Genomic DNA, 23,790 nt, shown 5'->3' with positions numbered 1-23,790 from the left:
GGCATAGGCAGGACGACACGTATCATGATACCCCCTTTTCACATCACACAACTTTTCCTTCCTGCCTGTGACATGTGACTTCGCGACTGTAAAGCAGCACGTGACGTGCACCCACTTGAGCCTTGTCGCGTGCTTCCCCGCGTTCGTATTTTACACTATACACACTAACAATGCTGTGCACCGGGTAGAAATGGCTGGGGTGGTTGAATGATGGAGCCATGGAGAGCATCACTACCGACAGTATCGACATCTCCAGTCTCAAGCGGAAATTCCTGGCCCATTCCGAGGTAAGTGCCATGCGACCCATGTGGCCAACCTTGTCATCCACGCTAATGGCGCAATCAGCCATCGCAGCAGGGGTCCGTAAGATCGGCGCAAGCTGCGCTTCAACGCGTTTTGTCTCAGCCTCAGCCAAACAGCAAGAGTCATGGTCGCCGCGGCGACAATATCCTGGCAATGCAGTACAGCGACTCTGAACTTCCTTCCACCGTCCCCGAGAGTCTTGATGCCCATGCACCACTCGCGCGGCCGCTGCCTCAGGAACCTGACAACGAAGGTGCGCCGAGAAAGATGAATGAGCACCGCGACGAGGACGCCACACAAGAGGTGTCGCAAGAGTTCTATGACGGGCACATCGCGCTCAGCAAAAGTCGAATGGAGTCTACACGTGGAAGACGCGAGACGCAGATGACGCTGAACGAGGGCGATGAGGGCCATGTCGACCTAGTATCGAGCCTTGTCACGTATGAAGCGGGGCCCCTCGCTGGGCAAGAGTCAGAGCCCGTGGATGTCGACTTCTCGCCGACTCAGACGCAGTCTCGCCTGCCACGGTTTCCAGAGTCGCAGCGCTTTAAAACACCTGCTCCAGTTGGCAAAAAGCGAGACTACAATGGCAACACAAAGGAAAGTCCCTCTCTGCCTCGTGCCCCAGTGTTGCGCAGTGGAGGCGGCACGCCTAGCATGGTGATGGGCTTGAGTCAAGCGTTCGCAGATACGCAAGCTGCAACTTCGCCCTTGATCGATGGTACTGATAACGTGCGCTCCGACCGACCTTCACCAAATATCGACTTAAATCATCGACCTGCCACTGCCCCGGTATCATCACCTCTCAAGCTGATTCGTGAGATTCGCCGACCTTCCGCTGAGCCTTTTACGAAGTACGTTCCCTACGACGAGTCACAGGAGGAACGAAACCTTCGACATTGGAGAGAGCTCGCTGAAGCGGAGGACAGCGGCAATGAAACGGACGACAGCAGCTGGGATGAGGCATCGAAGAAACGCCAAAGGGACCGCACCCACCATAACAGCAACGGTGAACGTCAGGCTCGGACTAGCTCTCCTAGGTCTTCTCCTCGGCGAACGCGCTTACCGTGCAGTTCTGCGATCATTTCATCTCCTATCGCGCCAGCAACGCGTTCATTACCTTTGCCTGGAGCAGACGCGTACTCGCGCAGGGCACGAACGACCACGCCAGAACCTAGAGTAGTCAATAATGAGCCTGCTGAAAGCGAGGCTGAGACCGAGCAGGAAGACGAAGAAGCTGTTGTCCAGCGATCGAGTCAGAGACCTCCGGTAGATCCTGAAGACAAGGAGAACATCGACGATGCGATCAGAATCCCTCAAACAACTGCTCGCGGTTCGCGAATGACGAACGATCTGACTCCATTCGCCGAAAGAAGTCCTTCAATAAGACCGCATCAGGAGCAACCTGTTAGTACTGGCGCAATTATTCCTAATACGCAGATCTCGCAGGGCGCCAGCCAGCGCCCGCAGCCGAAATCAAGTACTACTAGTGGACCTGATTTTGTTTCCCAATCTCAAGACGACAACGACCAAGATGACACTTCAGACTTTAACCAACAAGTCACAAGGTCTTTCGGTCCATCAAATAAAAAATCATCTGAGCAGGTCCAAGTTGTCTCTGAGAAGCGAGACACTTCGGACCGAGATGTCAGTACTCGCCAGGCTATCGAGCCAGCAGACGAGCCAGAAGACGAACCAGAAGATGACATTGTGGACGATGACAACGCAGATGTCAAAGGCCTAGAGAACGGTGTTCATCTAGAGCTCGATCCTAGGTCGGCGATTAGTCGGCATACCGCTGCACCGTATCTCCTGGGTGGCTCTGGCCGACGCTCACAGAGAGACACTATTGCCGAGACCGGATCAGGTCGGTCCAAGTCCCACATGAGCGTTGCTGCAAATGATACGATCTCCGAGCTTCAGACCAACTTCGAAACGGCCCCTACGCAAATGCCTCCACCTGTTGTCAAGCCTCCAGAAAGCAGTCCACCCGTTACCACCCCTCCACCAAAGCGTAAGCGCATGTCTCAGATCTCTGCAGAGGCATCACCTTCACAGAATGGATGGTCACAAAACTTCAATCCCCTCTCAGCGTTGAAGGACAACGATGACATGGCTGCCTTGGACGACCAGTCTCCCATACGTCCTGGGAAGCGCAGGAAGCTCCAGCCACAAAAGACCGGTCTAGATGACTTCGAGACCACTAAAAATCCCATTCAGATTCCTCCAACGAGCTCTGAGTCGATCATCGCAGGCTCTGACGAGTTGCTTGCCTCGCAACCTGCCGTAAGACCAAAAGCAGGGCAAAGAAGGCTACGCCGCCCCACGAGAGGTGCAACCGAGTCCAGAGATGGCGAGCGTCAGTCGACTTGGGACGTGGGCGTCACACCTTCTCCTCAGAAGCAAGCACCTGTAGATAAATCCACCAACCGCCCTGTGCGAAAACCCACAGGCCGACTTGCCAGACGCAATCCACCTCAGTCTAGCATCGATGACCTTGTGGTCGAGGCTCCACAGGACGACACTTCGGAAGGATCGAGCGAGGATGCGCAGCCTACCCAGACGCAGACTCCTGAAAAGACACCAAAGAAGAAGCAGGCTCGTAGTGCTGAGGGGAATGTCCAGACCACAGCCTCTACTTCAGAAGCCGACTCCGACACGTTTCGGACCGCACCTGCTGACGATGTCGTTGCCCCAAACATGGTCTTTGCCTGTTTCAATGGCAAGACTCGGGCGTACTATCCAGCATGGTGCCTTGGACCCGGTAACGCAGATCAGCAGTATATTGTGCAATGGGAAGGTTTTGATCCCGACGAAGTCGATGTTCACGGTGTCCGAAGCCTCGACCTACGCATCGGCGACCAGGTTAAGGTCAATCTTGATGGAGTGCCCAAAATCTCTCATGTCATACGCGGATATAAAGACATGGTTGAAGGCTCAGAGCTCTCACAGACCATGGTCGACCAACGCGGTTTCAAGACGCTGTTAGTCGCCCCCAAGCAACGAAAGAGTCTGCCTGCCGACGTCTCGACGCAAAATGACCGCGAAGTGCCGATTTCGAGCATATATCTTGACAGCAACATGTGGAATCAAATGAAAGATCGTACATTCGAATACCGGCCGCCACCGCAGTCTGTTGATTCGACCGGCTACGCTACGCCGAACGAGCTTTCGACGCCATCGACGCCCACGTCTCGTCACCGGCGTCAAATTGGTGTCATCGCAACCTCGACCGCAGTACCCCATCCAAGCGGTATGTTCAAGGGCATGATATTCGCCATTTCATACGAAGACGCCGACCGTCGAAAGTACCTCGAGACAAGGATCGGGGGCAATGGCGGACTTGTCGTGAGCGATTCCTTCTCCGACCTGTTCGTGGAAGACCAGGGTCCTATAACCCTCAAGCCCAAGTATGCTGCATCTGGCTTCACGGCCCTGCTGGCAGACAAACATTCTCGGAAGCCAAAGTACTTGCAAGCATTAGCCCTTGGGTTACCTTGCCTCAGTGGACAGTGGGTTGAAGCCTGCATCTCCAAGGGGGAGGTGATCAACTGGCAACGCTATCTTCTGCCTGCTGGTGAGTGCGATGAACTGGATGGCGCGACGAGGTCTCGCACTCTGTCCTCCTCCAATCCTGTCGACGTGAAGCTGAACGAGCAGCTCGCTTCGAGAGAGCGCATCCTCGACAGCCAGAAAGCCATCGTGATAATGGGCCGCAACAAGGCGGAGATGAAGATGAAGAACTACGTCTTCTTCATCCGAGCCATGGGTGTCGAGAATCTAGAGAAAGTGCCGGATACGCGGGCGGCGAAAGAGGTACTGGACGGCGACCCAGACTACGGAGTGGTGTATGTGGAGAAGGATGTCGAGAGCGTGGAAGCTGCCCTGAAGGTGACGTCGAGCCGCAGGGGAAAAAAGAAGACGCCGGCGAACGGTGCTGTCAATTGGAAAGTCGTGGAGACGGAGAGTATTGTACAGAGCCTGATCTTTGGTGAGAGAATTGATCGATAGATGTTGGATACTGGTATTAGATAAGCGGCTTCGGGTGTCAAGAAGCCTTGGAGGGTCGTCTGTTGGCTTCTCAAGGCGCTCATGCCCGTGTTCTCGCGATATTGGGAGACGGTGAATGAAAAGCTACTTGCTGGCGGCTCGCTTGCATTGCCAGCCAACAAACACTCGGTGTAACACACCTTGCCCTCCGCCAACTACATAACCACGACAATTTGACCCTCTGAGCCCAATCCCTCCTGCACATCCGTTCCCATCTCCTTACACAACTGCCTGAACTTCTTCATCACCCATTCATGATCCGGGTCCTCCCTCCGCAGCAAACTGGCCTGGAACGTCTTGATCCTATTGGGAAATACTTCCAGCTTCTGCACCTCCAAGCCTCTCCCAGCATCCTTTTGCACATCACCATCGCTACTACCGCCAGCGGACCCGACAGTCACCCGCCATGCAGCGCTCAAGTCATTCCGAAACACACCGTTGACGGCATAGTCATCCACGAAGTCGCCGCATCCATAGATGACTAGGCCTTTACTCCCTGCTTCCCGCGTCGCATGTCTGTCACTCTCCCCTTCTCCAGGCACATCGTCGTCCTCCGCTTTGAGGTCCTCGCTGCGCTCAATGATCTCCACGCCCTGTATATGGTGGCTGCTGTGCCCGTGCACGATGTCGACGCCGCACTCCCGAACCAGAAAGCGCGCGAGTAAGCGGATCTCGGGTGCTGGCTGCCAGGCGTAGTTGGGTCCCCAGTGCATGGAGACGAGTTTTAGTGCGGGAGGGCGATGCCCATCCGGGCGCGGGGCGGTGAGTTGGGACTTCAGGCGTGCGCGGGATGCGGACGTGTAGTCGATGTGATTGAATAGCGGGATGGAGGACCAGGAGGCGGGGTGGTCGGAGAAGCTGTAGCAGTGGATCTCGTGTGCTTGTCGGTCTGGGTCAGTGCTGGGTAGTGTTAGCACTGCGGGTCGCGCGGCCTCCTCAGGTGTAGATCCCGCACCGGCGAAAGAGATGCCTTGGTGTCTGAGCGCGGCTATGGTGTCGAGAAGACCCGTCTCGCAGAAGTCTAGTGTGTGGTTGTTGGCGAGACTGACATGGGCAATGTTGGCGGTAGTGAGGCTGTGGAGGTTGGATGGGTGAGTGCGATAGTTGAATGTCTTGTCGGGGTAGGGAGTTGGATGCAGGGTGGCGGATGTTTCGAGGTTGGCGAGGACGAGAGAGCTGGAGCGAAAGAGCTGTCGACGGCTTCAGTTCGGCGTTGAGCTCGGGTGGATATAACCTACTGGCAGGACGTTTCCGGAGGGCGAGGCGTAGGTGTATGATTGAAGGGAAGGATACTGGCGACGGAAGTTTGATATATGTGCTGCGTCGTCGGCGGAAGGAACCGAGTCAGGGAGGAGTTGGTCGACGAGACGACCAAGCATGACGTCGCCTAGCAAGGTGAGAGTATAGGTTGGAGGTGTGGTAGTGAACATCCCGACTGTTGCATAAGGGCTCCAGGCTATGGGGGAGGACTTAAATAACATGAGTCCTTCTCGATACAGAGACCATTTTCGTAAATCTGATTGTATCAGCGGTAGTAGGAGGCATTTATGTGGCTATGGTCATATGACAGCATGTGATCTTGCATCCACAGTCTCGATTGAGTCAACACTGGTTAGCTGATGTTCACGGTAGTTGTAGATCAACCATGACTACACCACCGGCTTGATAAGTCGATAAGAGGAGAGATGAAGGCTGTCGTTAGTGTAGACAGGAGGAGCAGCCGGGCGCCCCGCATCTCATACTCCTCTTTTGCCGAGCCTTGGCCGACATGTACCTAATGTCGACGTCACGCCTCACTTCTCTTCTCGATTTTGACGCGAGAGTCACGCAATGGTACAGGAGGTAGTTGTTGGTCACGCATACTCTTGGGCATGACATGCAGCATTGTGGGTGTCTTTCGACCGGAAGATGCAGCGACGAGGGCGATGTTTGAGCAGGCTATGGCAATGAATCGTTCCAAGGGACTGTCTTATGTGCTCCATTCTGTCAGGGATAGCTGCAAAGAGCTAAGTATCGTCTCAGCACGAGGCGAGCAAGCGCGAGTGCTGACATTCTGCCTTATGGGAAGAGGCGGGCAAACCAGGTACTGTGTGACATGGCACTTTGGTCACTCGAGATGATGATCAGTCTCATCGTGCTCTGAGCTCAGAATGTGCAAAACCCGGCCGAAAGAGCTACATGCAATCCGACCGTCCAATGGTAAGTACTCAAGCTCGTTGAACCACTGCTCATCGTAGAAGACTGGGCTTGGGAAGTTTCGCCCGCCGTTTCAGATGCCTGTGTCTGGGAGAATGAAGTCACAGTAATAGGAGCGCTGTTACTCAGCAGCTGACCATCGGCAGTCGAGGAGGATCTCGGTGGTGATAAATCAGAACCGCTGGACTTCGAGGAAACGTCAAGCGTTGAGTATCCGCTGATTGGTGCTGGGAGGACAACATCGACCGCTGCCGGCTCGGTGTAGCAATCAAAAGCAGAGAAAATGCCTGTCGTATACTTTCGACAGTAGGGGTACTCGGGGAAAGTACTGGGATCTTCATCAGTACCTTAGTCGACGGTCTGGGCACTACCATCGACTTACCACCACGCATTAGCCGTGTCAGATTGACATGAAGATCCACAATCCGCAAAATCTGAAGAGTCGTAGCATCTTGTCACAAGGTTGCAGCCTACTAACGAGGCGCCCATGGTGCCGGTACAACAACCAAACGCAGCGAGGCCGCTGTTGAAGCCGCAGAAGTTAGACCCTCCGCAGGTTATGGGGTTTGCTACGAGTTTCAGTCACGTTTCCGAGCAAGTAAGAGTCAGAGATGCCACAACAGGCATTGCCGGAGACATAGCCACAGAGGGAGGTATGGCCACCCTGGCGGCGTATAAGGTCTGGGAGAGACTGGGGCGCAGCGGTAGTCATTGGTATCACTACCTGAGCAACGGGTACACCGCCGTTGAGCGTGGATGCTGGCAGTGCCGATGGAACTGTGGATAACGGCAGTAGAGACAGCGTTGCAACTAGCACTCCCGTCGAGTTCGCCATATTGTTTGAATATCTACTTGTCAGTGCCTTCCAGGGCTTCAAGCTTCAGAAAACTAGTCGGGCGATTGCGAATCCGAGATTTGTAAGGTCACAACGGTCATGTTGTTGCCAAGATGCACACTCCCCAATCTCGTCCTAGGTGTGAGTCCAGACTTTTGAAGCCACCGCCACTAATTCCATTTTTGGATTCGTATTCCTTGTTGGCCAATGACCCTCACGCATAACCGGAATATGTTTCCCTAGCTCCAATAAAGAGACTTGCCGCTCAAGGCACTTGACGCGCCGTGTGGAGGCACAAAAGGTTCGAAAAGAGGCGAAGCTCCAGTTTGGACGTGGCTTCTTCAGCTGGGGGTCTCGTCTCTCGGAACGAACCGTACCCAGGCCCGTGGTAAATCTGCCGCAGCCGCTCGAATCCCCTTCATCGAACTCGTGATAGTGTTCTGTATTATCTTGCTAGTTATTTCACCGTCCGTTGACTTCACCAGTATCTCCAGATTGCTCGGACTTCCGGCCACTGCGACATAATGAGCAACTACCATGCAACGCCTCCGACAGCTTACTCGGCCATGCGAGCTCAGAATCCCTGGGCCCCGGGTGCGGTGGCGCGGATGCCGTGGCTGCCCCTTGCCGGGTTCGCTGTGTCGCTCGTCGGTCTCATAGCCTCAGCTGCCATACTGGTTTACTCAAATGGCAAGCCTATAGCAGACTGGGCTTTTCAGCCGCCAACATATTTGGCCATCGCGACAGTCATCACCAATGTTTGCCTCTTTTACGTGCTGAAGGAGGGCGCCAACATAGCCTGGTGGCATGCTGCTTCGCAAAGCACGACAATTGGTGATCTTCATCGACATTGGCTATACGGTAGCAGCTTCCAAGACGCGATATTGTCTGGGAGACGCATCGACCTTGTCGCGTTGGCATGCATAATTGCGACCTTGGCCCAGATCAACAGTCCTCTGCTGCAGCGCGCATCCAGAGCTGTTGACGAAGGGGTCCGCGCGCCACTCCCGATAGACATCCGGCTCGCTATCACATTGCCCTACGACTACTTCACAGGCTACGTTTCCGGTCGTGCATACGATGTCTCGATCTACTCCCCTCAGTTCGGCGATGTCGTACAGAGCTTCAACAACAATGCGACAATCCAAATGCCCAAAACCGGCTGCAAAGGTACCTGCAGTGCCACTGTGGAAGGGCTCGGTTTCGCCCTGAACTGCAGCAGCTATACAGTACCCTACGATCTCAATCCACAAATTTTTGACAATGGGTCAGTACAGACCGGTGCCGACAGTTCCGTTGACGGAATCGATGCTTTTGAAACGCACTTCCGATGGTCTACTAACGCTCCCTCCAACCTCACCATAGGAACAGTCTATAAGCCCACACTGGAATGCTCCGGCGCGCTTCAGGTACAAAACTGCTCTCTTCACACCGCTACCGTTCGTTATAAGGTGGTGGTCGATGGCAATGCCTCTACCATTGCATTAGATCCACATACAAGCATTTTTGACGATAATGTCCTTGAGTCTATTGATCTGCCGGGCCGTAGCGTACAAGGTCCAACATCTATGGGAGGGTTCTGGCTTGCGCTACAGAACAAGTACGCCAGCACCACGCACGTACGCTTCGCCGGTGCGGTTGGCTACGAGATAGCCAGCACTGGCAATCTCGCGACGCAGTACGCTGTTGTGAATGGCACGCGAAGCACCAATTCCAACACGGCGATCGGATCAAGTTGTGATCTATATTTTCGTGACCCCATTACTGAGCTACTGGCCGGGGCTAGAGACCTCATGTTTCGATTGGGTGTTGCTGCCATAAACAGCACAATGCCGAGTCAAAGCGTGATGGCAGAGTCGAGCGAGAAAAGGGCGGTGTTCAGGACAAACTATGCTTATTTGGGCGGGGCCGTAGGGATAACAATTGTAGCGTTGCTGCTCGCGGCGGCTCTGTTCAAGGGTTATAGCACCCTCGGCAGGCCCATGACGATGAGTCCCGTGGAATTGGCTAAGGCGTTCGATGCGCCGTTGCTGAAGGGAGCCGACAGCAATGCAGAGATGAAGGCGCTGATTGAGTTGATGGGTACGAGGAGTGTCATGTACGGAGCTGGAACGGGAGCAAGCGGACAAGATACTTCTGCAGACGAGATCATTATGCACGAGCCCGGCGAGTGGCAAGCACAGGCACAGAAGCACACATTTGTGCGGTCAAATGAAACTTGGGAAGGCGATTCTGTGGGCAGTGGAGCCGGTCGACTTCTAATGGGTCCTGCTCATGAAGTCCGCCCGCCAAGACGGGGGGAAGTATTTGGCGGATGATATAGAGTACATGACTCGTGATCAACGGGTTTCTTAGTTTCAACTCTTCTTTATCTGTTTGGTAACGAATCTGTCAGCTTCATGACTCAATCATATGATGTTATTAGATGACAGCAATATGCATTTTCCCCACCATGCAACCCTCGTTCATAGTGACGCTGGTCCGCGATTTAGACCATTAACACATTAGGTACAAGCGTCAGTTTACAACACATTCCTCGTACAAGCCGTCAGACTTCTTAAGTGGCTGAAGGCTGTAAACCTAGTCACAACGCCGTTCGTATAGCATGCAAGACCACGATCATCATAGAGATGATTCGTGGATGTGTGTCACAGACGAGATCTCAGGGTTTTGGGAAGCTGGAAGAGCAACATGGTAGTATACCAGTACCTCCAAGATAGTCCATACATCCTGCCGTACAGAGCTCATGAAAAAGTTTCCCAAAGCCAGCTAATCCATGATGAAGAAAACGCCACCTGGATGTGACGAGGAGGACAAGGACGAATACTCCGCTGGGAGCCATGGTACTCCTTCGAAGGGATCAGGCCATGTCCTGAATGCTCCACATTCGTATCGGAATCGGACTATACTGAGCAGTCCTCGGCGTACAGCACGTCTACACGGTCCTCGTTGCCTCCTAGGGCCCGACATACGGTCAGGAAAACTCAGACTCCCGCTTTCAGCCCACGATCCCGCCAGGGTCATCCATACTACACCAGAGCCTACATTAAAGACCACTCAAGCACGACCACTGTGATGAGCACAGCCTCACGCAGCGATGTCCCAACCACCACCAACACCACCTCCAGCGGCACGCTTCGCTCGTGTTCACCCAGTCGCGTAAGCGCCCGCACGCGGTCCGCCACCCAGCCCGCCTCCAAGACCCGAGTTCCGCGAATCGAAGGCCCGTCGCCTGCGGAAGGCCATTGATGACGGCGCGGAAGTGTCTGAGAGCGAGTGGGCGCTCGTGCAGAAGTACTATCCCATACGAAGGAACCGAGCCGAGGATCAAGAAGGGATCAGAGCGGGGGATGGGTGGTATGACGAGGAGAGATATAATGGGAGGGGTGGTAATCGGTTCGCGCACGTGGATCTGGAGCACGACGGGACGGTTGAGAGGAGTGATAGAGCGAGGAACGCGAACTTCAATTGTCATTTGTGGGATGAAACGTCAGATGCTGCTCGTGCATGGCCTATCTCGTCGACTCCGCTGGCTTATATGAGAGGGTTAGCACGAACAAGGATTCCTGATCCCCTGACCTAGGACGCGGAGAGTAGCCTCGCAGAAGCGCGCCAATCCTTTGTCTCGGCAGATTCTCGACATGACTATCGAAGATTCTTTTGGTATCACCCAAGCCGCCCATCTCGCTGTTGCTAGCCTGAAACCTGATTCTACGCGCTCGGTATTTCCGAGAAGCAAGATGTATTCACTATCAGCGTCCTACCTTAATTTCCACCGCTTCGGCATCTGGGTCTCGAACAAAGATAGGCCTGCGTCTCCTGACGAGGTAACAGGGAGGCAGATGCGCGTAAGTCGGACCCCTCTCACCAACCTTTCGCTGGCCTGGTTTCCGAGGCTCACACAATCGGGAGTTCGTCCACACTGCTGACCAGTAACCACTTCTCTGGAGCTCTCTTGTTACTCGACATTCTCATATCTAGTCTCTTGAGCAACACATCCAAGCTATGGATCAAGCACCAGACATTAAGGCTTCGTTTCTTAAGTTCAGCAACGATTACCCTCAGCCATTAGAGCCCAGGGTGGCCACCCATCCATATCTTCCGACCAAGTCACCGTTCACAGCGTCGCAATCCCCTTACCCAAATGAAAAGCCCAATATACCAGTCACACCACGACAGAACATATACTTCCAAACTCGTCGAAAGAACAAAGAGGAGATTGAGAGCTCATGGCTTACGTGGCTTCCAATAATCGGCATCATACTTGGCTTTGGGTGCACAGGTGCACTTGTCTGGGACGGCATCCGCCAAAATAAGCTCCCTGAGTACTGCGAGATCCTCAATGAAGACTTCTCCAGCGGCTTCAACCAGAAAATATGGACCAAAGAAGCTGAAGTCGGCGGATATGGAAATGGTCAGTTCGAGGAGACCACCACTACGGACGAAAAAGTCTTCATCCGCGACGGCATGCCGGTGATGCGCCCCTCACTGCAGGACGAAAGCCTCATCTACAGGGACAATATCATCAGTCTCACCGAAGCTGGCACTTGTACGGCCGACGGCCAGCCTTGGAACAGCTGCGTCACCTCCACCAACACGACCAGCGGCACTATCGTCAACCCAGTCAAAAGCGGCCGCGTCAACTCCAAGAAGGGCGCAACCATTCGCTACGGTACCCTCCCTCGGGTTCTATTCCTTGACTTACCTCGACTAACGCCCAACATGAAAGGTCGAAGTCGAAGCCCAGGTCCCCTCCGACGACTAACTGTGGCCCGCCATCTAGATGCTCCCCATCAACGACACATACCGGCCCTAGCCGCTCTCAAGCGAGATGAACATCTGCGAATCACGCGGCAACAACTACAGCTACAGTATGGGCGGAGACGACATCGTCAGCAGCGCCCTGCATTGGGGCCCAGACTTCGCCAGCGACATGTGGTGGCGCACCAACGCGCGCAAGGAGGCGCTGCACACTACCTTCAGCAAGGGCTGGCATACTTATGGACTGGTGTAGACGGAGGACTATCTGTACACGTACATCAATACGATGCTGTTGCAGGTCCTGTATACGTGAGTCTTCCCCGGGCTGCCCATGGTCGTTGGGAGGCCTCTTTGGTGGGCGCACGTGATAACCGCGGAGATGTACTGACATGACGCAGCAAGTTCAAGAAACCCTTCTGGCAGCGCGGCAACTTCCCGCTCAGCATGTCCAACGGCACTGCGTACGTCGATCCGTGGACCAAGTCCGGCGGCAGCCCTTCCACCCCGTTCGACCAGCCGTTCTACCTGATCCTCAATGTGGCTGTTGGTGGCAGTGACGGGTGGTTTCAGGATGGGAAGGATGGAAAGCCTTGGGTGGACAACAGCCGCAATGCGAGGGTCACCATTTGGAATGACCGTGAGAAATGGGTGGAATCGTGGAAGGATGCAATGGGCAGGGGCCTAGCGGGGAGCTGCGTGTGAGGAATGTGAGGATGTGGCAGCAGAAGGGATTTGAAGGCTGTTGAGGAGAGGATCAGGGTGGCTGGCGGCGGTAGAAATACATGTGTAGGCCTGGAAACGACATTATAATATCCAAGATCAGCGACGTATATCATGGAGAGTTTTAGTGTCGCAGTAATTTGCGGGTACGTCCTCATCCCGAAAGTAGAGACCATATCACTGACTTCAGCGTAGCTTGTCAAACGCGGTGGCAGCATTGTATTGGTTGGCAGTGGGTCCGAGTTGCAGACGTTACCGATTTCGCAAATGGCCACTATAGAGATAAGTCTGATTCCCAGCTGCAGACATGCGGACTGCTACCCAGAGGCCATGTCGCAGATGGACGGAATGGCGCGTGATTTGCACGCTCCAAACGTGCGTAGCTTGATCACACATCGCTTCAACGGGCTAGAAAGCGCGCCGGCGGCATTCAATCTTGCAGGTTAGCCGATGGACGGACAAAGAGCATGTAGTGATGCGGAGTGGCCGTCACTAGCAAGGCAGAGTGACGAGACTTTATCAATGTTGTCGTAATAAAAGGCCGAGTCTCTCATCGAGCATAGGAGCGCCTCATGTGGCGTCAATGGGGAGAGATATCAGGTTGCGCAAGTTGCTACTTCACGTAATTGCTACTTAACATGAAGTCGCGATAGTTGACGCGAAAATGAGAGGGCGTTCCTTGCCAAGATGCCAAGCAAGTGCCTGCGCCCACCACCCCCACTTCCGCTTCTCACCCCTTGACGTGTCACCTTTCTGCCCATTCCTGCACATCACTCCGTCCAACGATCTGCAACGTCAAGACTGCTTATCATGGGGCGAATCTGTACCGTTATCATTGAAGATTGGCGACCCTGCCGGCGTTAGTGCACACCTTCGTTATGCCACCTAATCCACCTCTCGCGCTGCCAAACGAGCGCGGTGTCAACGAACCTGCCTGCCGCTAGTACCATAGACGCAGAACGTTCGTAGTAGGCAATGGCTGCGTGGTAGATTGTTTCTTCCTCAAAACCAAACTCGCGGATAGCGAACCTGCAGCTACTTCCAATCCCTGTACTCGAGCTGCATGTTCGACCGACCAGAAGTGCAATATCTCCGAGCACATTGATCACAAGCTGCAAGGAACACGACCGAGGCTCTAAATTTGATTCTGACTCGTAACTGGTCGCCCGGAGGAGCAGAAGGCGCTGCCAGTGGACTGCATCTTTTATTACCGGCCCCAATGGTGGCTGTTCTAGGCCTAACAGAACAACAAATGCACCTGGGTATGGTACCCGTGATTCATGAGGCCTGATGCGATTGTTAGCAAAGCTGTCACCGAGTTACGAGTCCAGACCACGCCGCACGCCAGATCTCAACCAGCCAATCGCTAGCCGAGCTCTGGGGTTCCCGAATACGCTGGGCAAGACAGCGTGCTTGGCGAGCGCGCTTCATCTAACTCTGCAGTGCATCGTCAAACCTTCCTGGGCTACGTTTCACCCTCCTGTCAAATGGGAGTCGTGCTTGGCGACACTCGATGCCTGACCAGTCCAACAAACTCTCTAAGTCTGCCTCACGGACTGACTAAGTAGCGGTGGCAGCGGTTGGCATGAGTCCGCTCACATCGTTCATGGCCCATCAGTGGTCGACAAGAAGACAGGGAGGGTCCCTGACCTCACAGCAGAGGCTTATAGGTAAGAACCGCTGTGAGTTGGGGGCGGCCGCCGTCTATTTTGTCCATCCCTGGGTGCCCTCAATTTCAAAGACCATACAGGGATCGACATGCACCGGATCCGCGCCGTTTCCGCCCCCATAAATCGCCTACATCCACGACGGCATATTATTATTGAAGTTCGGCCGCACCTTTGGCTGCGGCGACTGACTGCATACATATCGACCACAATATGGATACCTTGACAGTCGGTTATGTCTCGGGTGCGATTGCTGCAGCGGTGGCTGTTGCGCAGTTCATCGTCCCCAACGCTCTGGGCCTTCTTCTAGTTGCTGTTTTATCAGATCGCCACTCCGCGGTGACTTGGTCAGTTGCCAGTAGACTACTGAGCAACACCAACTGGCCAGTCTTCCTACGATCGGATCAGGCCGCCTCCCACAATGTTGCCAGACGCGTCAGCATCATCACCTGGGCCAAGCCACTGGTCCTTCTCTGCATAGCGGTCGCCGCAGTTGTCACTCCAATGGGCCTGTACGAGACCATCGTGGTTTCCGACGATTTTGCAACCTCCACTTTCGCTTACGTGCAAGATCGAGGGCCTCTTGGGCTTGGGACCGCGCCCCGAACTGGTCTTGGGATGTCGCGCTCATGTGGTGCAGGCATACTCAAGGTTTGCCCCGGCAGCGTCGGGTCTATGACTGTCGTCACCGATGAAAACTGGATCAACGGCACATCCGAGGGCTGGGACTTTAGACTCCCCAGTGACCTTGCTGAGTTATACCAGAGCGGCCTCAAACTCCAGGGATCCACCGTGTCCAGCTTCTTCGACATCGAATCTAGGCTCTTCAACGTGGGCTTCAACGAGGACCAAGACAACTCAACCTATCTCGTTGACTCTTTCCGTCCGCTCAGCAGTTTCATTCTGACCGATAAGATTCAAGCAGTCGAAGGTCTCGTTGTCGATTCACGAAATCCACGGGTCGGCTTCCGAAACCATACAGCACCCATCCATGCCCAATTCGGGGCCGAATGGGAGGAAGACCTACTCTTTTTCGAACCCGAAACACAATGCGTCGACACCAATATCTCCCTCGAGGTCGACAAGCTCGGCGTCAGAGATTTCCCGCGCGAAAAGTTTTTCCTCGTCGACAAAGGTGGTTACGCAGACATGTTGATCGAGAACCCATGGGCAGCCAAGATGGGAATGGAAAACATCTGGTTCGAAGGAACCCAAGAAGACCCTCAGCTGGCATGGCGCGCAATGGCGTCCGGATGGAGCATGAACGTCCTCATGGCGTATTTCTTCAACGTCACCAAACCTGGCGAGAGGACCGCATACATGAACTCGAAGGTCGGAGATCGATTCCCTGTCAACAGCTCATACACTGGCAATACGCTGAACCAAGTCTCACTCTTCTCAGCGTACGATGCGCTTGCTTCGCAGAGCATACCGTACGGAATTAATTGGTTCAACGGGTCGGTCGATGTCGGTAATTCTACAACATCGTATAGCAACCCCCACAACGTCTCGACCGCAAATTTTACTTACCTTGCCGAAAGCTGCCAGGGTGTAGGGAATGCCATTCGTGGAACTGCCAACATGACCAATATCTTGGTGAAATGTGGGGTGGTACTGGGAACGGCGCAGCCAATGGGTGGAGAGAAGACACTCGTACCTCAGCCAAACACCAAGTGGACGCAGCCAATCTACACCTGTGCCAGTACTACCAAAGCGACCATCAAAACGGTGCGATTCCGATACAACTCAACAAACCACGATCCTGAGCCGATGAATCGCTTCGAAGTCGTCAGTATCGTAGACAAGGCCTACTCAGGCCAAGATGACATGCCGCTCTGGGGAGTGGAGGAAGCCAATATGAGCATTATTGACGTTGACCCACTCTGGGGCATCATTGATCCCGCAGAAGCCGCCCATGTCAATCTGAGCACTGTTCGCGCCGATCATCTCTACCTTCCTGCCGGTATGACATCGACCGGCGGTTTCTCCGCATCCGATGGGTCTGACTATATGCCCGCTGTCAGTGGCCCGGCCAAGGCATGGACCCGTGTGTACGATTCGGGAATGAGCAGCACCGGTGGCGTGGATTATTCGGGCGTCGGTAGCCTCGGCGTGTACAACAAGTGGGACAACCTTACGCGCACGGCAGCTGGTACTGCCGAGATGCTCAATTTTATCTGGATGGACTTTGCAGCCAACGGTCTTGTTGGGTCTCGAGGCCACCTGACGCAGAGCTTGCTACCGCCGAATCTTCAGTCGAGGAGCATAGAGCATCAAAAGCGCGACGACGGCGACCAACCGGGCAGCGTGCCGGTGCATCTCTACCATCGTGCCATCCGCTACCGATGGCCCTACGGTATTCCTGCCTTTGTCACTGCTCTTCTTGTCGCGGTCATCATCGCCATTACTCTTGTCGCCTTGCTCATCGGCAGAGCGTCTCCCCGCCGCGTGCAACACTACCTCTGGAACCTATCTGCTGGCCGCATATTCACCTCATTCCTCTACCCTGGCTCCAATCAGACGTATCCAGAGACAAAAGAATGGGTGAGAAACGTCGGCGCCTCGGACGTCACACTCACCGGTGGCTGGGCACGAGGTGGCTCTCCCGTTGTGGGCAGCGAACGCGGAGCGGGGATTGGGTTCGCGGCCGGCTCGACAGAATACCAGAAGGTATCACAGCAAGAGCCGAAAGAGGGCGCGAATCATGCTATCAATGAGGTGAGACCGGTATATGCGGGAACGCCGAGTCCTGCGGCTTACGACTATGGAAAGCCGGCGAACAGTGACTACGTTGTTCCGAGATGAACGAAATGGCTGCATATAATATCGACGGTTAACGACTGAAGATCTCAGGACAATAAACAATTTGATACTCGCAGATCGATGTCCCATTACACTCTACGCGCTGACTTGACTTTTTACGCACGTTGTTCTTCTCATAGTTGGAGAAGAGCGCCTGACACTCCACCAGGGCCATCAAAATTGACGGGAGGACTCCCCGAGCCCACAGCAGAGGTTTTTGAGTGTGGTGCCCTGTGAGTTCGAGGAGCCCTCCCATAACCCTGTCGGCCCTAGCGAGCCTGAACTCCGGAGCTGGTCTTGGCACTTGCCTCCCCAACTCCGCACCTCCATGCCTCGGCATCTCCCGGCCAAAGTACCACAGCCGATACCAGTTCCCATGCGAAGTTCCAGACATTGGTATCTGTGAATACCACTACTGACCTCAACTCATTAAAGCCTATGCTTTAGTAGGATCATCAGCCTATCATAAGAAGAAGCGTTGCGCCGAGAATCGGCTGCAATCTTGACTCAAACATCTATATTCACTGCTCACATCAGTGCACAAATCGTCGAGACCGAAGGGGCATTCAAAAGTGCCGGACCAGCAGCTGAATTACTTTCAATACTCTGTTCTACACACAGATTGTCAACGAAATGGCCGCAACAGACAAGACAGCCCCCTCCGCCATCCCCTTTGCGGAGCCATCCTACCTCCGTGGTCTACCTTCTCCATACTTCAAAGACACGCATCTACAGTTCCAGAAACGCTGCCGGGCTTTTATGGAGGAGCACTTCCTGCCATATGCTCTCGAGTGGGAAACCGAGGGAACCGTCCCACCACATGTCTTTGACCTGTTCAACAAGCATAACATGCTGCTCCCGAACCTCAAATCCCCACTCCCCGTCGCCTGGCTACAGAAGCTCGGTCTCAACGACATCCTCGGCGTCCCCGTTTCCGAATGGGACTATCTCCATACCGCCATCTGGGTCGATGAGCGCGCCCGCACCGGCATTTCTGGACCGGGCTCGAGTCTAAGCCCCGGTTTCGCCTACGGCATCCCGCCCATCCTGTCCTTCGGGTCCGAGGACTTACAGGCACGCTTCCTGCCAGACCTGCTCACGGGCCGCAAACGCTGCTGCATCGCCATCACAGAGCCGCACGCTGGTAGCGATGTGGCCGGCATTCAGACTACCGCCAAGCGCAGCGCTGACGGCAAACACTTCATCCTGAACGGCGAGAAGAAGTGGATCACCAATGGTATCTGGAGCGACTACGCCACTATGGCGGTGCGTACCGGCGGCGTCGGCCCAGCTGGAATCTCGGTGATGGTAGTCCCGCTCAAAGGGCACCCTGGCGTGACGATGCGACGGCTAAAGGTCATGGGACAACAAGCGGGCGGTACGACGTACATCGAGCTGGACGACGCCAAAGTCCCCGTGGAGAACCTGCTGGGCAAGGAAGGCGAGGGCATGAAGTACATCATGCAAAACTTCAACCAGTGAGTTTCTCCTCTTTTCGTTCCTCTCCCGACCCCGACACGCGAATGTTGCAAACCCCTTCCCCTCCTCTCTCACCAGAGCCCACCGCACTAACCTTGTCCTCTCCAACAGCGAGCGCCTCCTCATCGCCCTCGGCGCCACGCGCCAGGCGCGCGTCGCCCTCTCCGCCGCTGTCGCCTACGCCCTGAAGCGCGAAGCCTTCGGCAAACCCCTCATGTCCCAGCCCGTCGTGCGCAACCGCATCGCGCGCGCCGCCGCCGAGCTCGAGACCCTGCAAGCCTACGGCCTCGAGTTCTGCCACCAGCTCAACCACCTGAGCAAGAACGAAGCGGACGAGAAACTGGGTGGGCCTACGGCGCTGTTAAAGGCGAAGGCGGGGCTGGTGTTGAATGAGTGTGCGCAGACGGCGGTGTTGGTGTTTGGTGGGAATGGGTATACGAGGACGGGCCAGGGGGAGTTGGTGGAGAAGATCTATAGGGATGTTATGGGTGCGCGGATCCCGGGCGGCAGTGAGGATGTCATGCTGGATCTGGCGGTGAGGCAGCTTGTCAAGCTTTATGAGCGCGGCGTGAAGAGGGAGGGGAAGCTGTGAGGGAATCGGGCTGGGTGGATGGCCGTCAGGCGAAGGACTCCAAGATGGGTTGTGAATAAGAGGCCAGACGGATCGCCAAGAAAACGAGAAAAGTGACTGGTGATCTTCGAATGAAACGCTAGTTGATTGTGATACATAAAATGTGCTGTTGTGGCATGCCTTAGTCCGGCTCTTTTGTTTTCCCCATCAGCCGGTCCTCATATCTCCCGCATACGGTGTTCCACTCTTCCCACCCATATTCGCCCTTCAAGAAGGTCCAGGCCCCAGCTAGGGCTTCGCGATCGCCACCAATGTTCTTGATCCCCTGCCGCCGCAGTGCCTTGAGCATGGGCTCTATGTAGGGGAAGAACCAGTTTCGTGGCCACCACAGGTGCCGGTAGCCCTTCTTGCCGTTGATGTGCATGACGGTTGGGACGGTTTTTGAAGCAGTGTTGGTCGCAAGTGGGAGGCTTTGCCAGGACGCGAGCGCTGGGTCGATGGACGAGAGGTCCTTGTCTTCTGAGGGTCCTCTTCCAAGAAGGTCTTCGGGGAGCGTAAAGTGATGGTGGTAGTTACCGGTTTCGGACTGCTGCTGGATGTACTGTGAGGTCTGATTATGCCGGATCCATGTCAGATAGTCGGCGTAAAAGCCAGCAGTCTGGAACATGTCTGATGACCAGTCGAGGCCGATGTAGTATTCGGTGCGGCCATCAGTATTGGGAATACTCTTCTTTTTCGGATCGACGTGCTGGGGATGTAGGAATTCTTGATCGCCGGCGACATCGCATCCGCGTGCAGCGTCGTATTCGAGCTTGAGGAGCCGACGCGCATAGGACTGCACGCCGAAAACGTGGGAGAAGTAGAATTGATCCGAGTCGGTAACGTGATTGTCCCGGTTTTGTTGCAGAGCGCGCTCGAAGACGTCTTTCAGCTCTCTGGCTGGCCCTATGACGGTGCCAGAGTTCAGCCAGCGAGGGCGGTTGTGCATGGCTCGTCCATGATCGGTGTCTGGCCCGAACGACATTGGAGGCAGCCAAGACTCGGGGATGGCCCAACAGGAGACATGATCCTGGCCAGCAGGTGCACAAGACTTGTCTGGGCCGAAGATGACAGTGTTTCGGATGTTGTGTTTGGCGACGAGTTCCTCGCCGAAGGCCTGGACGTGGCGCTCGTGAGCTCTGGCCACGACCTGGTGGTATCGTTGGAGAATGTAGTCATGGGGCAGCTGGAACCATATATCAAAGCCATCCATCATCAGAACAAGGTCGTCTTGCTGGTGTGAAGGGATTGACTCGAGATAGGAAAGTGCGCCTTCAATCTTGGCCAGGTGCTGTTTCATTTCATCTTTGTCCTCCTCGTCATTCCAATTGATGAAGACAGGTGCGGGGAAGCCCAGCAGGGCGGCGGACAGGTGTAGTTGGCATAGGAAATAGTTGCCGCTGGTGGCAAAGACGGCGACATGTAACCGTTTCGGGTCGTGATAGAGCTTGTATGAAATGGGCGAGTAGAGGTGGAGGGTGAGGAAGGCGAAGGCGAAACAGGCGAAGACGAGGGCGCCGGCTCGTGTTAGACGCCTGGAAAAGGCAGCGGTAGGCAGCATGGGGGCGGCGGATAAAGTTCGATCGACGAACTCATGTTCTTATCGCTGCATGGCAACGGAGGATAGGGACTCTTTCAACATGTTGTATGGATGGTCGTAGGAGTGTGCGTGTCGACAAGTCATGGTGCATGGCTGTGTTCAGGGGACTGCGACATTGATGCGAAAAGTTGGACAACGCTTCGGTAGTCGGCGCGGAGGGGTGTCAGTGGTACATGGGGTGCAGCTCGCCAATATGCTTGGGGGGAGTTTTAGGGGTCGCTCGGGTGGTTTGCAGGTGGATCGGCGGCAGCAATGGCCCTTAGCGCGTTTCGCAGTGCCGGCCTGCCGGAGCTTATCTGTTCTAGGCGACGGCTGGGCACACAGGTGATGGTGCTCACTCGCCAAACGACCTCACCACCATGGCGTCGTTGATGACCCTCGTGCCGCTAGCCTGATGAGCGCATCTTGTCATAATCTCTCATTGGCTTACGGGCCGAACAAGTGCTCGACAAAACGGCTGACTCTTTATCGGATTTCGCTTCTTGAGGCTACTCCTATGTAAAGCCCCCCACACCGACACCCACCAGCGTTAGATTTTGCCTGAACTTAAGATAGTGTAGCACAGCACGCTGCCTCGATTGGCCGCGTCATCCACATCCAACAATGCATCTGTCCTGGCTGCCAATCTCATTCCAAGAATAACTTGACTGATTTCCGCGAGACGATTACCATGACGCTTAGATGGAGCATGCCGTGCATTCGTGGACCTGCCAACCCTTGGCTGAACAAGGCGCCCATGTTGCTGGATAACGAGCACCAACAGTCTCGCGAGAACCTTACACGGGTCCTCCTATCCTTGCAACTGGTCCTGGCGACTTCTTGCTTGACTGTAACTCTTCTCATTGCCACTTGATCTTTAGTCTTGCCTTCTCTTGCCTTTGTGTGACGTCTGCTGCCTTCCATCCTGTCGCTAATGCTGGTGCTGCCATGCTGTTGCCATGTCGATATCGCTCAATGACAAAATTCTCAATACCATCAGACCGAATGAATGGCGGTACGCCTTGCTCGGCAACGAGAACTCATATGATGGGCAGCCGACCGCCTCGAAACGTCGCAGGATGGCGAAGATAGCAGCCCTCTTCATTCCCTTCTGGCTTCTTCTGCTTTATCTTAACTTTCATCGGCCAAAGGTCTCATCGAACGTATTATCAACTTCATCCCCTGGCGCCCTTGTCAGTTCGACTTTTCTTCACTTTTTAATCCCCGCTTCATCAGGCTCTGTTCCCTTTTGCAGGACTCTTTTCTCGGCCGGCGCTCTCAATTATCCCACACCACGCATCATCAATTGGGATAAGAAATTCGACGATCCCAATAAGCGAGATGGCGGCTACCATCTCGCCAAGATCAATGGTGTACTCGACTTTCTCAAAAAGCTCGGTGGTGGCAGTGACCACGAATTAGCCCTGATCGTCGACGGCCAGGACACCTGGTTTCAGCTGCGCCCCGAAGTTCTCCTGGAGAGGTATCACGCGATCAACCAACAAGCACGCAAGCGGGTTTGGCCTAGGTATGGCCTCAAGTACGAACAGCACGTCATCTTTTCTGCACAGAAAAACTGCGACGGGAATCCAACCAAATGGAGCTGTACTGCCGTTCCACCTTCCATCCTTCCAGCCGATATCTACGGTCCAGGCACAGACATGCCTGGTGATAACTTGATGAACCCTTGGCAGAACTACAGACCACGCTTTCTGAACACCGCTTCCATTATCGGCCCGGTGGGTGCACTGAAGCCACTCTTCGAGTATGCGAAATGGAAGATTGACAATGGGAACTTCAGCGACGACCAGGAAATCTTTTGCGAAATCTTTGGCGAGCAAGAATTTCGCCGTGAGATGGTGCTTGCCAACAGTGACAGAAGTCCCGATGATAAGAACGACCCACGCAATGGCATTTCCAATGGTACAATGATCGATTTGGCGTGCGACGAGTGCCAATTTGGTATTGGCCTTGACTACCGTAACGAGCTTACTATGCCTACCATCTACGCCGAACCGAGCCTGGAATATACAAAATTCGAAGGTCGCAACCAAAAGCTCGACCCGATCATCAAGCGTTCCACTCCACCTTACTGGACTCCTGATTACAGCGGCGAAACGAGATTGCCAGAGAAATCCTGGTCCGAGGTCGCCCTACACACAAATTACCATACTGGCGTCACACCTGCTGCCACTCACCATCAACCGGGCACAAACGTCTCCTCATCCGACTGGATCCGGCAATGGTATCAGCCTCATCTTCGTGCTCTGGTATCTGGACATGCAAAATCGTTTCGCATCCCCTTCGCTGTCATCGCCGTCAACGGCAAGACGCAAGAGTACTGGGGCCCCAACGATGGCTATGGCGGCGTGCGGCTGCACGACACGAATGGAATGCCCGGACATTGGCGGCAATGGGATGAACTTTGTGGCGGAGAAGAGGTCGGCCAACAAGTTTTCGCTGACGGCAAAGGAAGATACAGGTGTCCCGTGTATTTTCTGTACTGGAACGCCGAGCACGCGCAGCATCAACTCGACACCTATGACGAGATGAAAGCCGAGGAACAGAGGCAAGAAGAAGTCGAGCTTCGCGCCGGCTTCATCCCCCCAACATGATGGCAGTCCTGGATTTGACTAACATGATTTAAATCGAATCGTCATGCACTGCACTAAGACGATCGTACACACCCAACTCACAACCTCGCCTTAAGTTACGGCTGTGGCTGCACTAGCCGTTGCCGAGACGAGGCAACAAGGCAAACTGAGTCCGGCGCAAGGGGCTTGGACGC

At 54.7% G+C, this 23,790-nt stretch overlaps 9 protein-coding genes across 9 annotated transcripts; 7 read left to right on the top strand and 2 right to left on the bottom strand.

Moving 5' to 3' along the window:
• Positions 1-218: 218 nt before the first annotated feature.
• Positions 219-4,314, top strand: HMPREF1541_10159 (uncharacterized protein; the record flags this gene model as incomplete). The annotated part of the gene is made up of 2 exons (XM_008714830.1): positions 219-287; positions 346-4,314. 2 exons carry the CDS (start codon positions 219-221, stop codon positions 4,312-4,314), a joined length of 4,038 nt encoding a protein of 1,345 aa, XP_008713052.1.
• Positions 4,315-4,508: 194 nt separating this feature from the next.
• On the bottom strand, positions 4,509-5,783 carry HMPREF1541_10158 (uncharacterized protein; the record flags this gene model as incomplete). The annotated part of the gene is made up of 2 exons (XM_008714829.1): positions 4,509-5,543; positions 5,592-5,783. 2 exons carry the CDS (start codon positions 5,781-5,783, stop codon positions 4,509-4,511), a joined length of 1,227 nt encoding a protein of 408 aa, XP_008713051.1.
• A 2,125-nt stretch (positions 5,784-7,908) lies between these two features.
• Positions 7,909-9,702, top strand: HMPREF1541_10157 (uncharacterized protein; the record flags this gene model as incomplete). Its single annotated transcript, XM_008714828.1, has 1 exon — positions 7,909-9,702. One exon carries the CDS (start codon positions 7,909-7,911, stop codon positions 9,700-9,702), a length of 1,794 nt encoding a protein of 597 aa, XP_008713050.1.
• Positions 9,703-11,389: 1,687 nt separating this feature from the next.
• HMPREF1541_10156 (uncharacterized protein) lies at positions 11,390-12,398 on the top strand (the record flags this gene model as incomplete). The annotated part of the gene is made up of 2 exons (XM_008714827.1): positions 11,390-12,151; positions 12,201-12,398. The coding sequence occupies 2 exons, from the start codon at positions 11,390-11,392 to the stop codon at positions 12,396-12,398; spliced, it is 960 nt and encodes a 319-aa protein (XP_008713049.1).
• Positions 12,399-12,431: 33 nt separating this feature from the next.
• On the top strand, positions 12,432-12,847 carry HMPREF1541_10155 (uncharacterized protein; the record flags this gene model as incomplete). The annotated part of the gene is made up of 2 exons (XM_008714826.1): positions 12,432-12,454; positions 12,544-12,847. The coding sequence occupies 2 exons, from the start codon at positions 12,432-12,434 to the stop codon at positions 12,845-12,847; spliced, it is 327 nt and encodes a 108-aa protein (XP_008713048.1).
• A 1,898-nt stretch (positions 12,848-14,745) lies between these two features.
• HMPREF1541_10154 (uncharacterized protein) lies at positions 14,746-17,337 on the top strand (the record flags this gene model as incomplete). Its single annotated transcript, XM_008714825.1, has 1 exon — positions 14,746-17,337. One exon carries the CDS (start codon positions 14,746-14,748, stop codon positions 17,335-17,337), a length of 2,592 nt encoding a protein of 863 aa, XP_008713047.1.
• A 630-nt stretch (positions 17,338-17,967) lies between these two features.
• HMPREF1541_10153 (uncharacterized protein) lies at positions 17,968-19,405 on the top strand (the record flags this gene model as incomplete). Its single annotated transcript, XM_008714824.1, has 2 exons — positions 17,968-18,812; positions 18,925-19,405. The coding sequence occupies 2 exons, from the start codon at positions 17,968-17,970 to the stop codon at positions 19,403-19,405; spliced, it is 1,326 nt and encodes a 441-aa protein (XP_008713046.1).
• Positions 19,406-19,565: 160 nt separating this feature from the next.
• HMPREF1541_10152 (uncharacterized protein) lies at positions 19,566-20,984 on the bottom strand (the record flags this gene model as incomplete). The annotated part of the gene is made up of 1 exon (XM_008714823.1): positions 19,566-20,984. The coding sequence occupies one exon, from the start codon at positions 20,982-20,984 to the stop codon at positions 19,566-19,568; it is 1,419 nt and encodes a 472-aa protein (XP_008713045.1).
• Positions 20,985-21,961: 977 nt separating this feature from the next.
• On the top strand, positions 21,962-23,617 carry HMPREF1541_10151 (uncharacterized protein; the record flags this gene model as incomplete). The annotated part of the gene is made up of 1 exon (XM_008714822.1): positions 21,962-23,617. The coding sequence occupies one exon, from the start codon at positions 21,962-21,964 to the stop codon at positions 23,615-23,617; it is 1,656 nt and encodes a 551-aa protein (XP_008713044.1).
• Positions 23,618-23,790: the final 173 nt, after the last annotated feature.

This window comes from Cyphellophora europaea (assembly GCF_000365145.1).
Source record: "Cyphellophora europaea CBS 101466 unplaced genomic scaffold supercont1.12, whole genome shotgun sequence".
NCBI lineage: Eukaryota > Fungi > Ascomycota > Eurotiomycetes > Chaetothyriales > Cyphellophoraceae > Cyphellophora > Cyphellophora europaea.
This window is presented reverse-complemented; position numbering and strand designations above follow the sequence as displayed.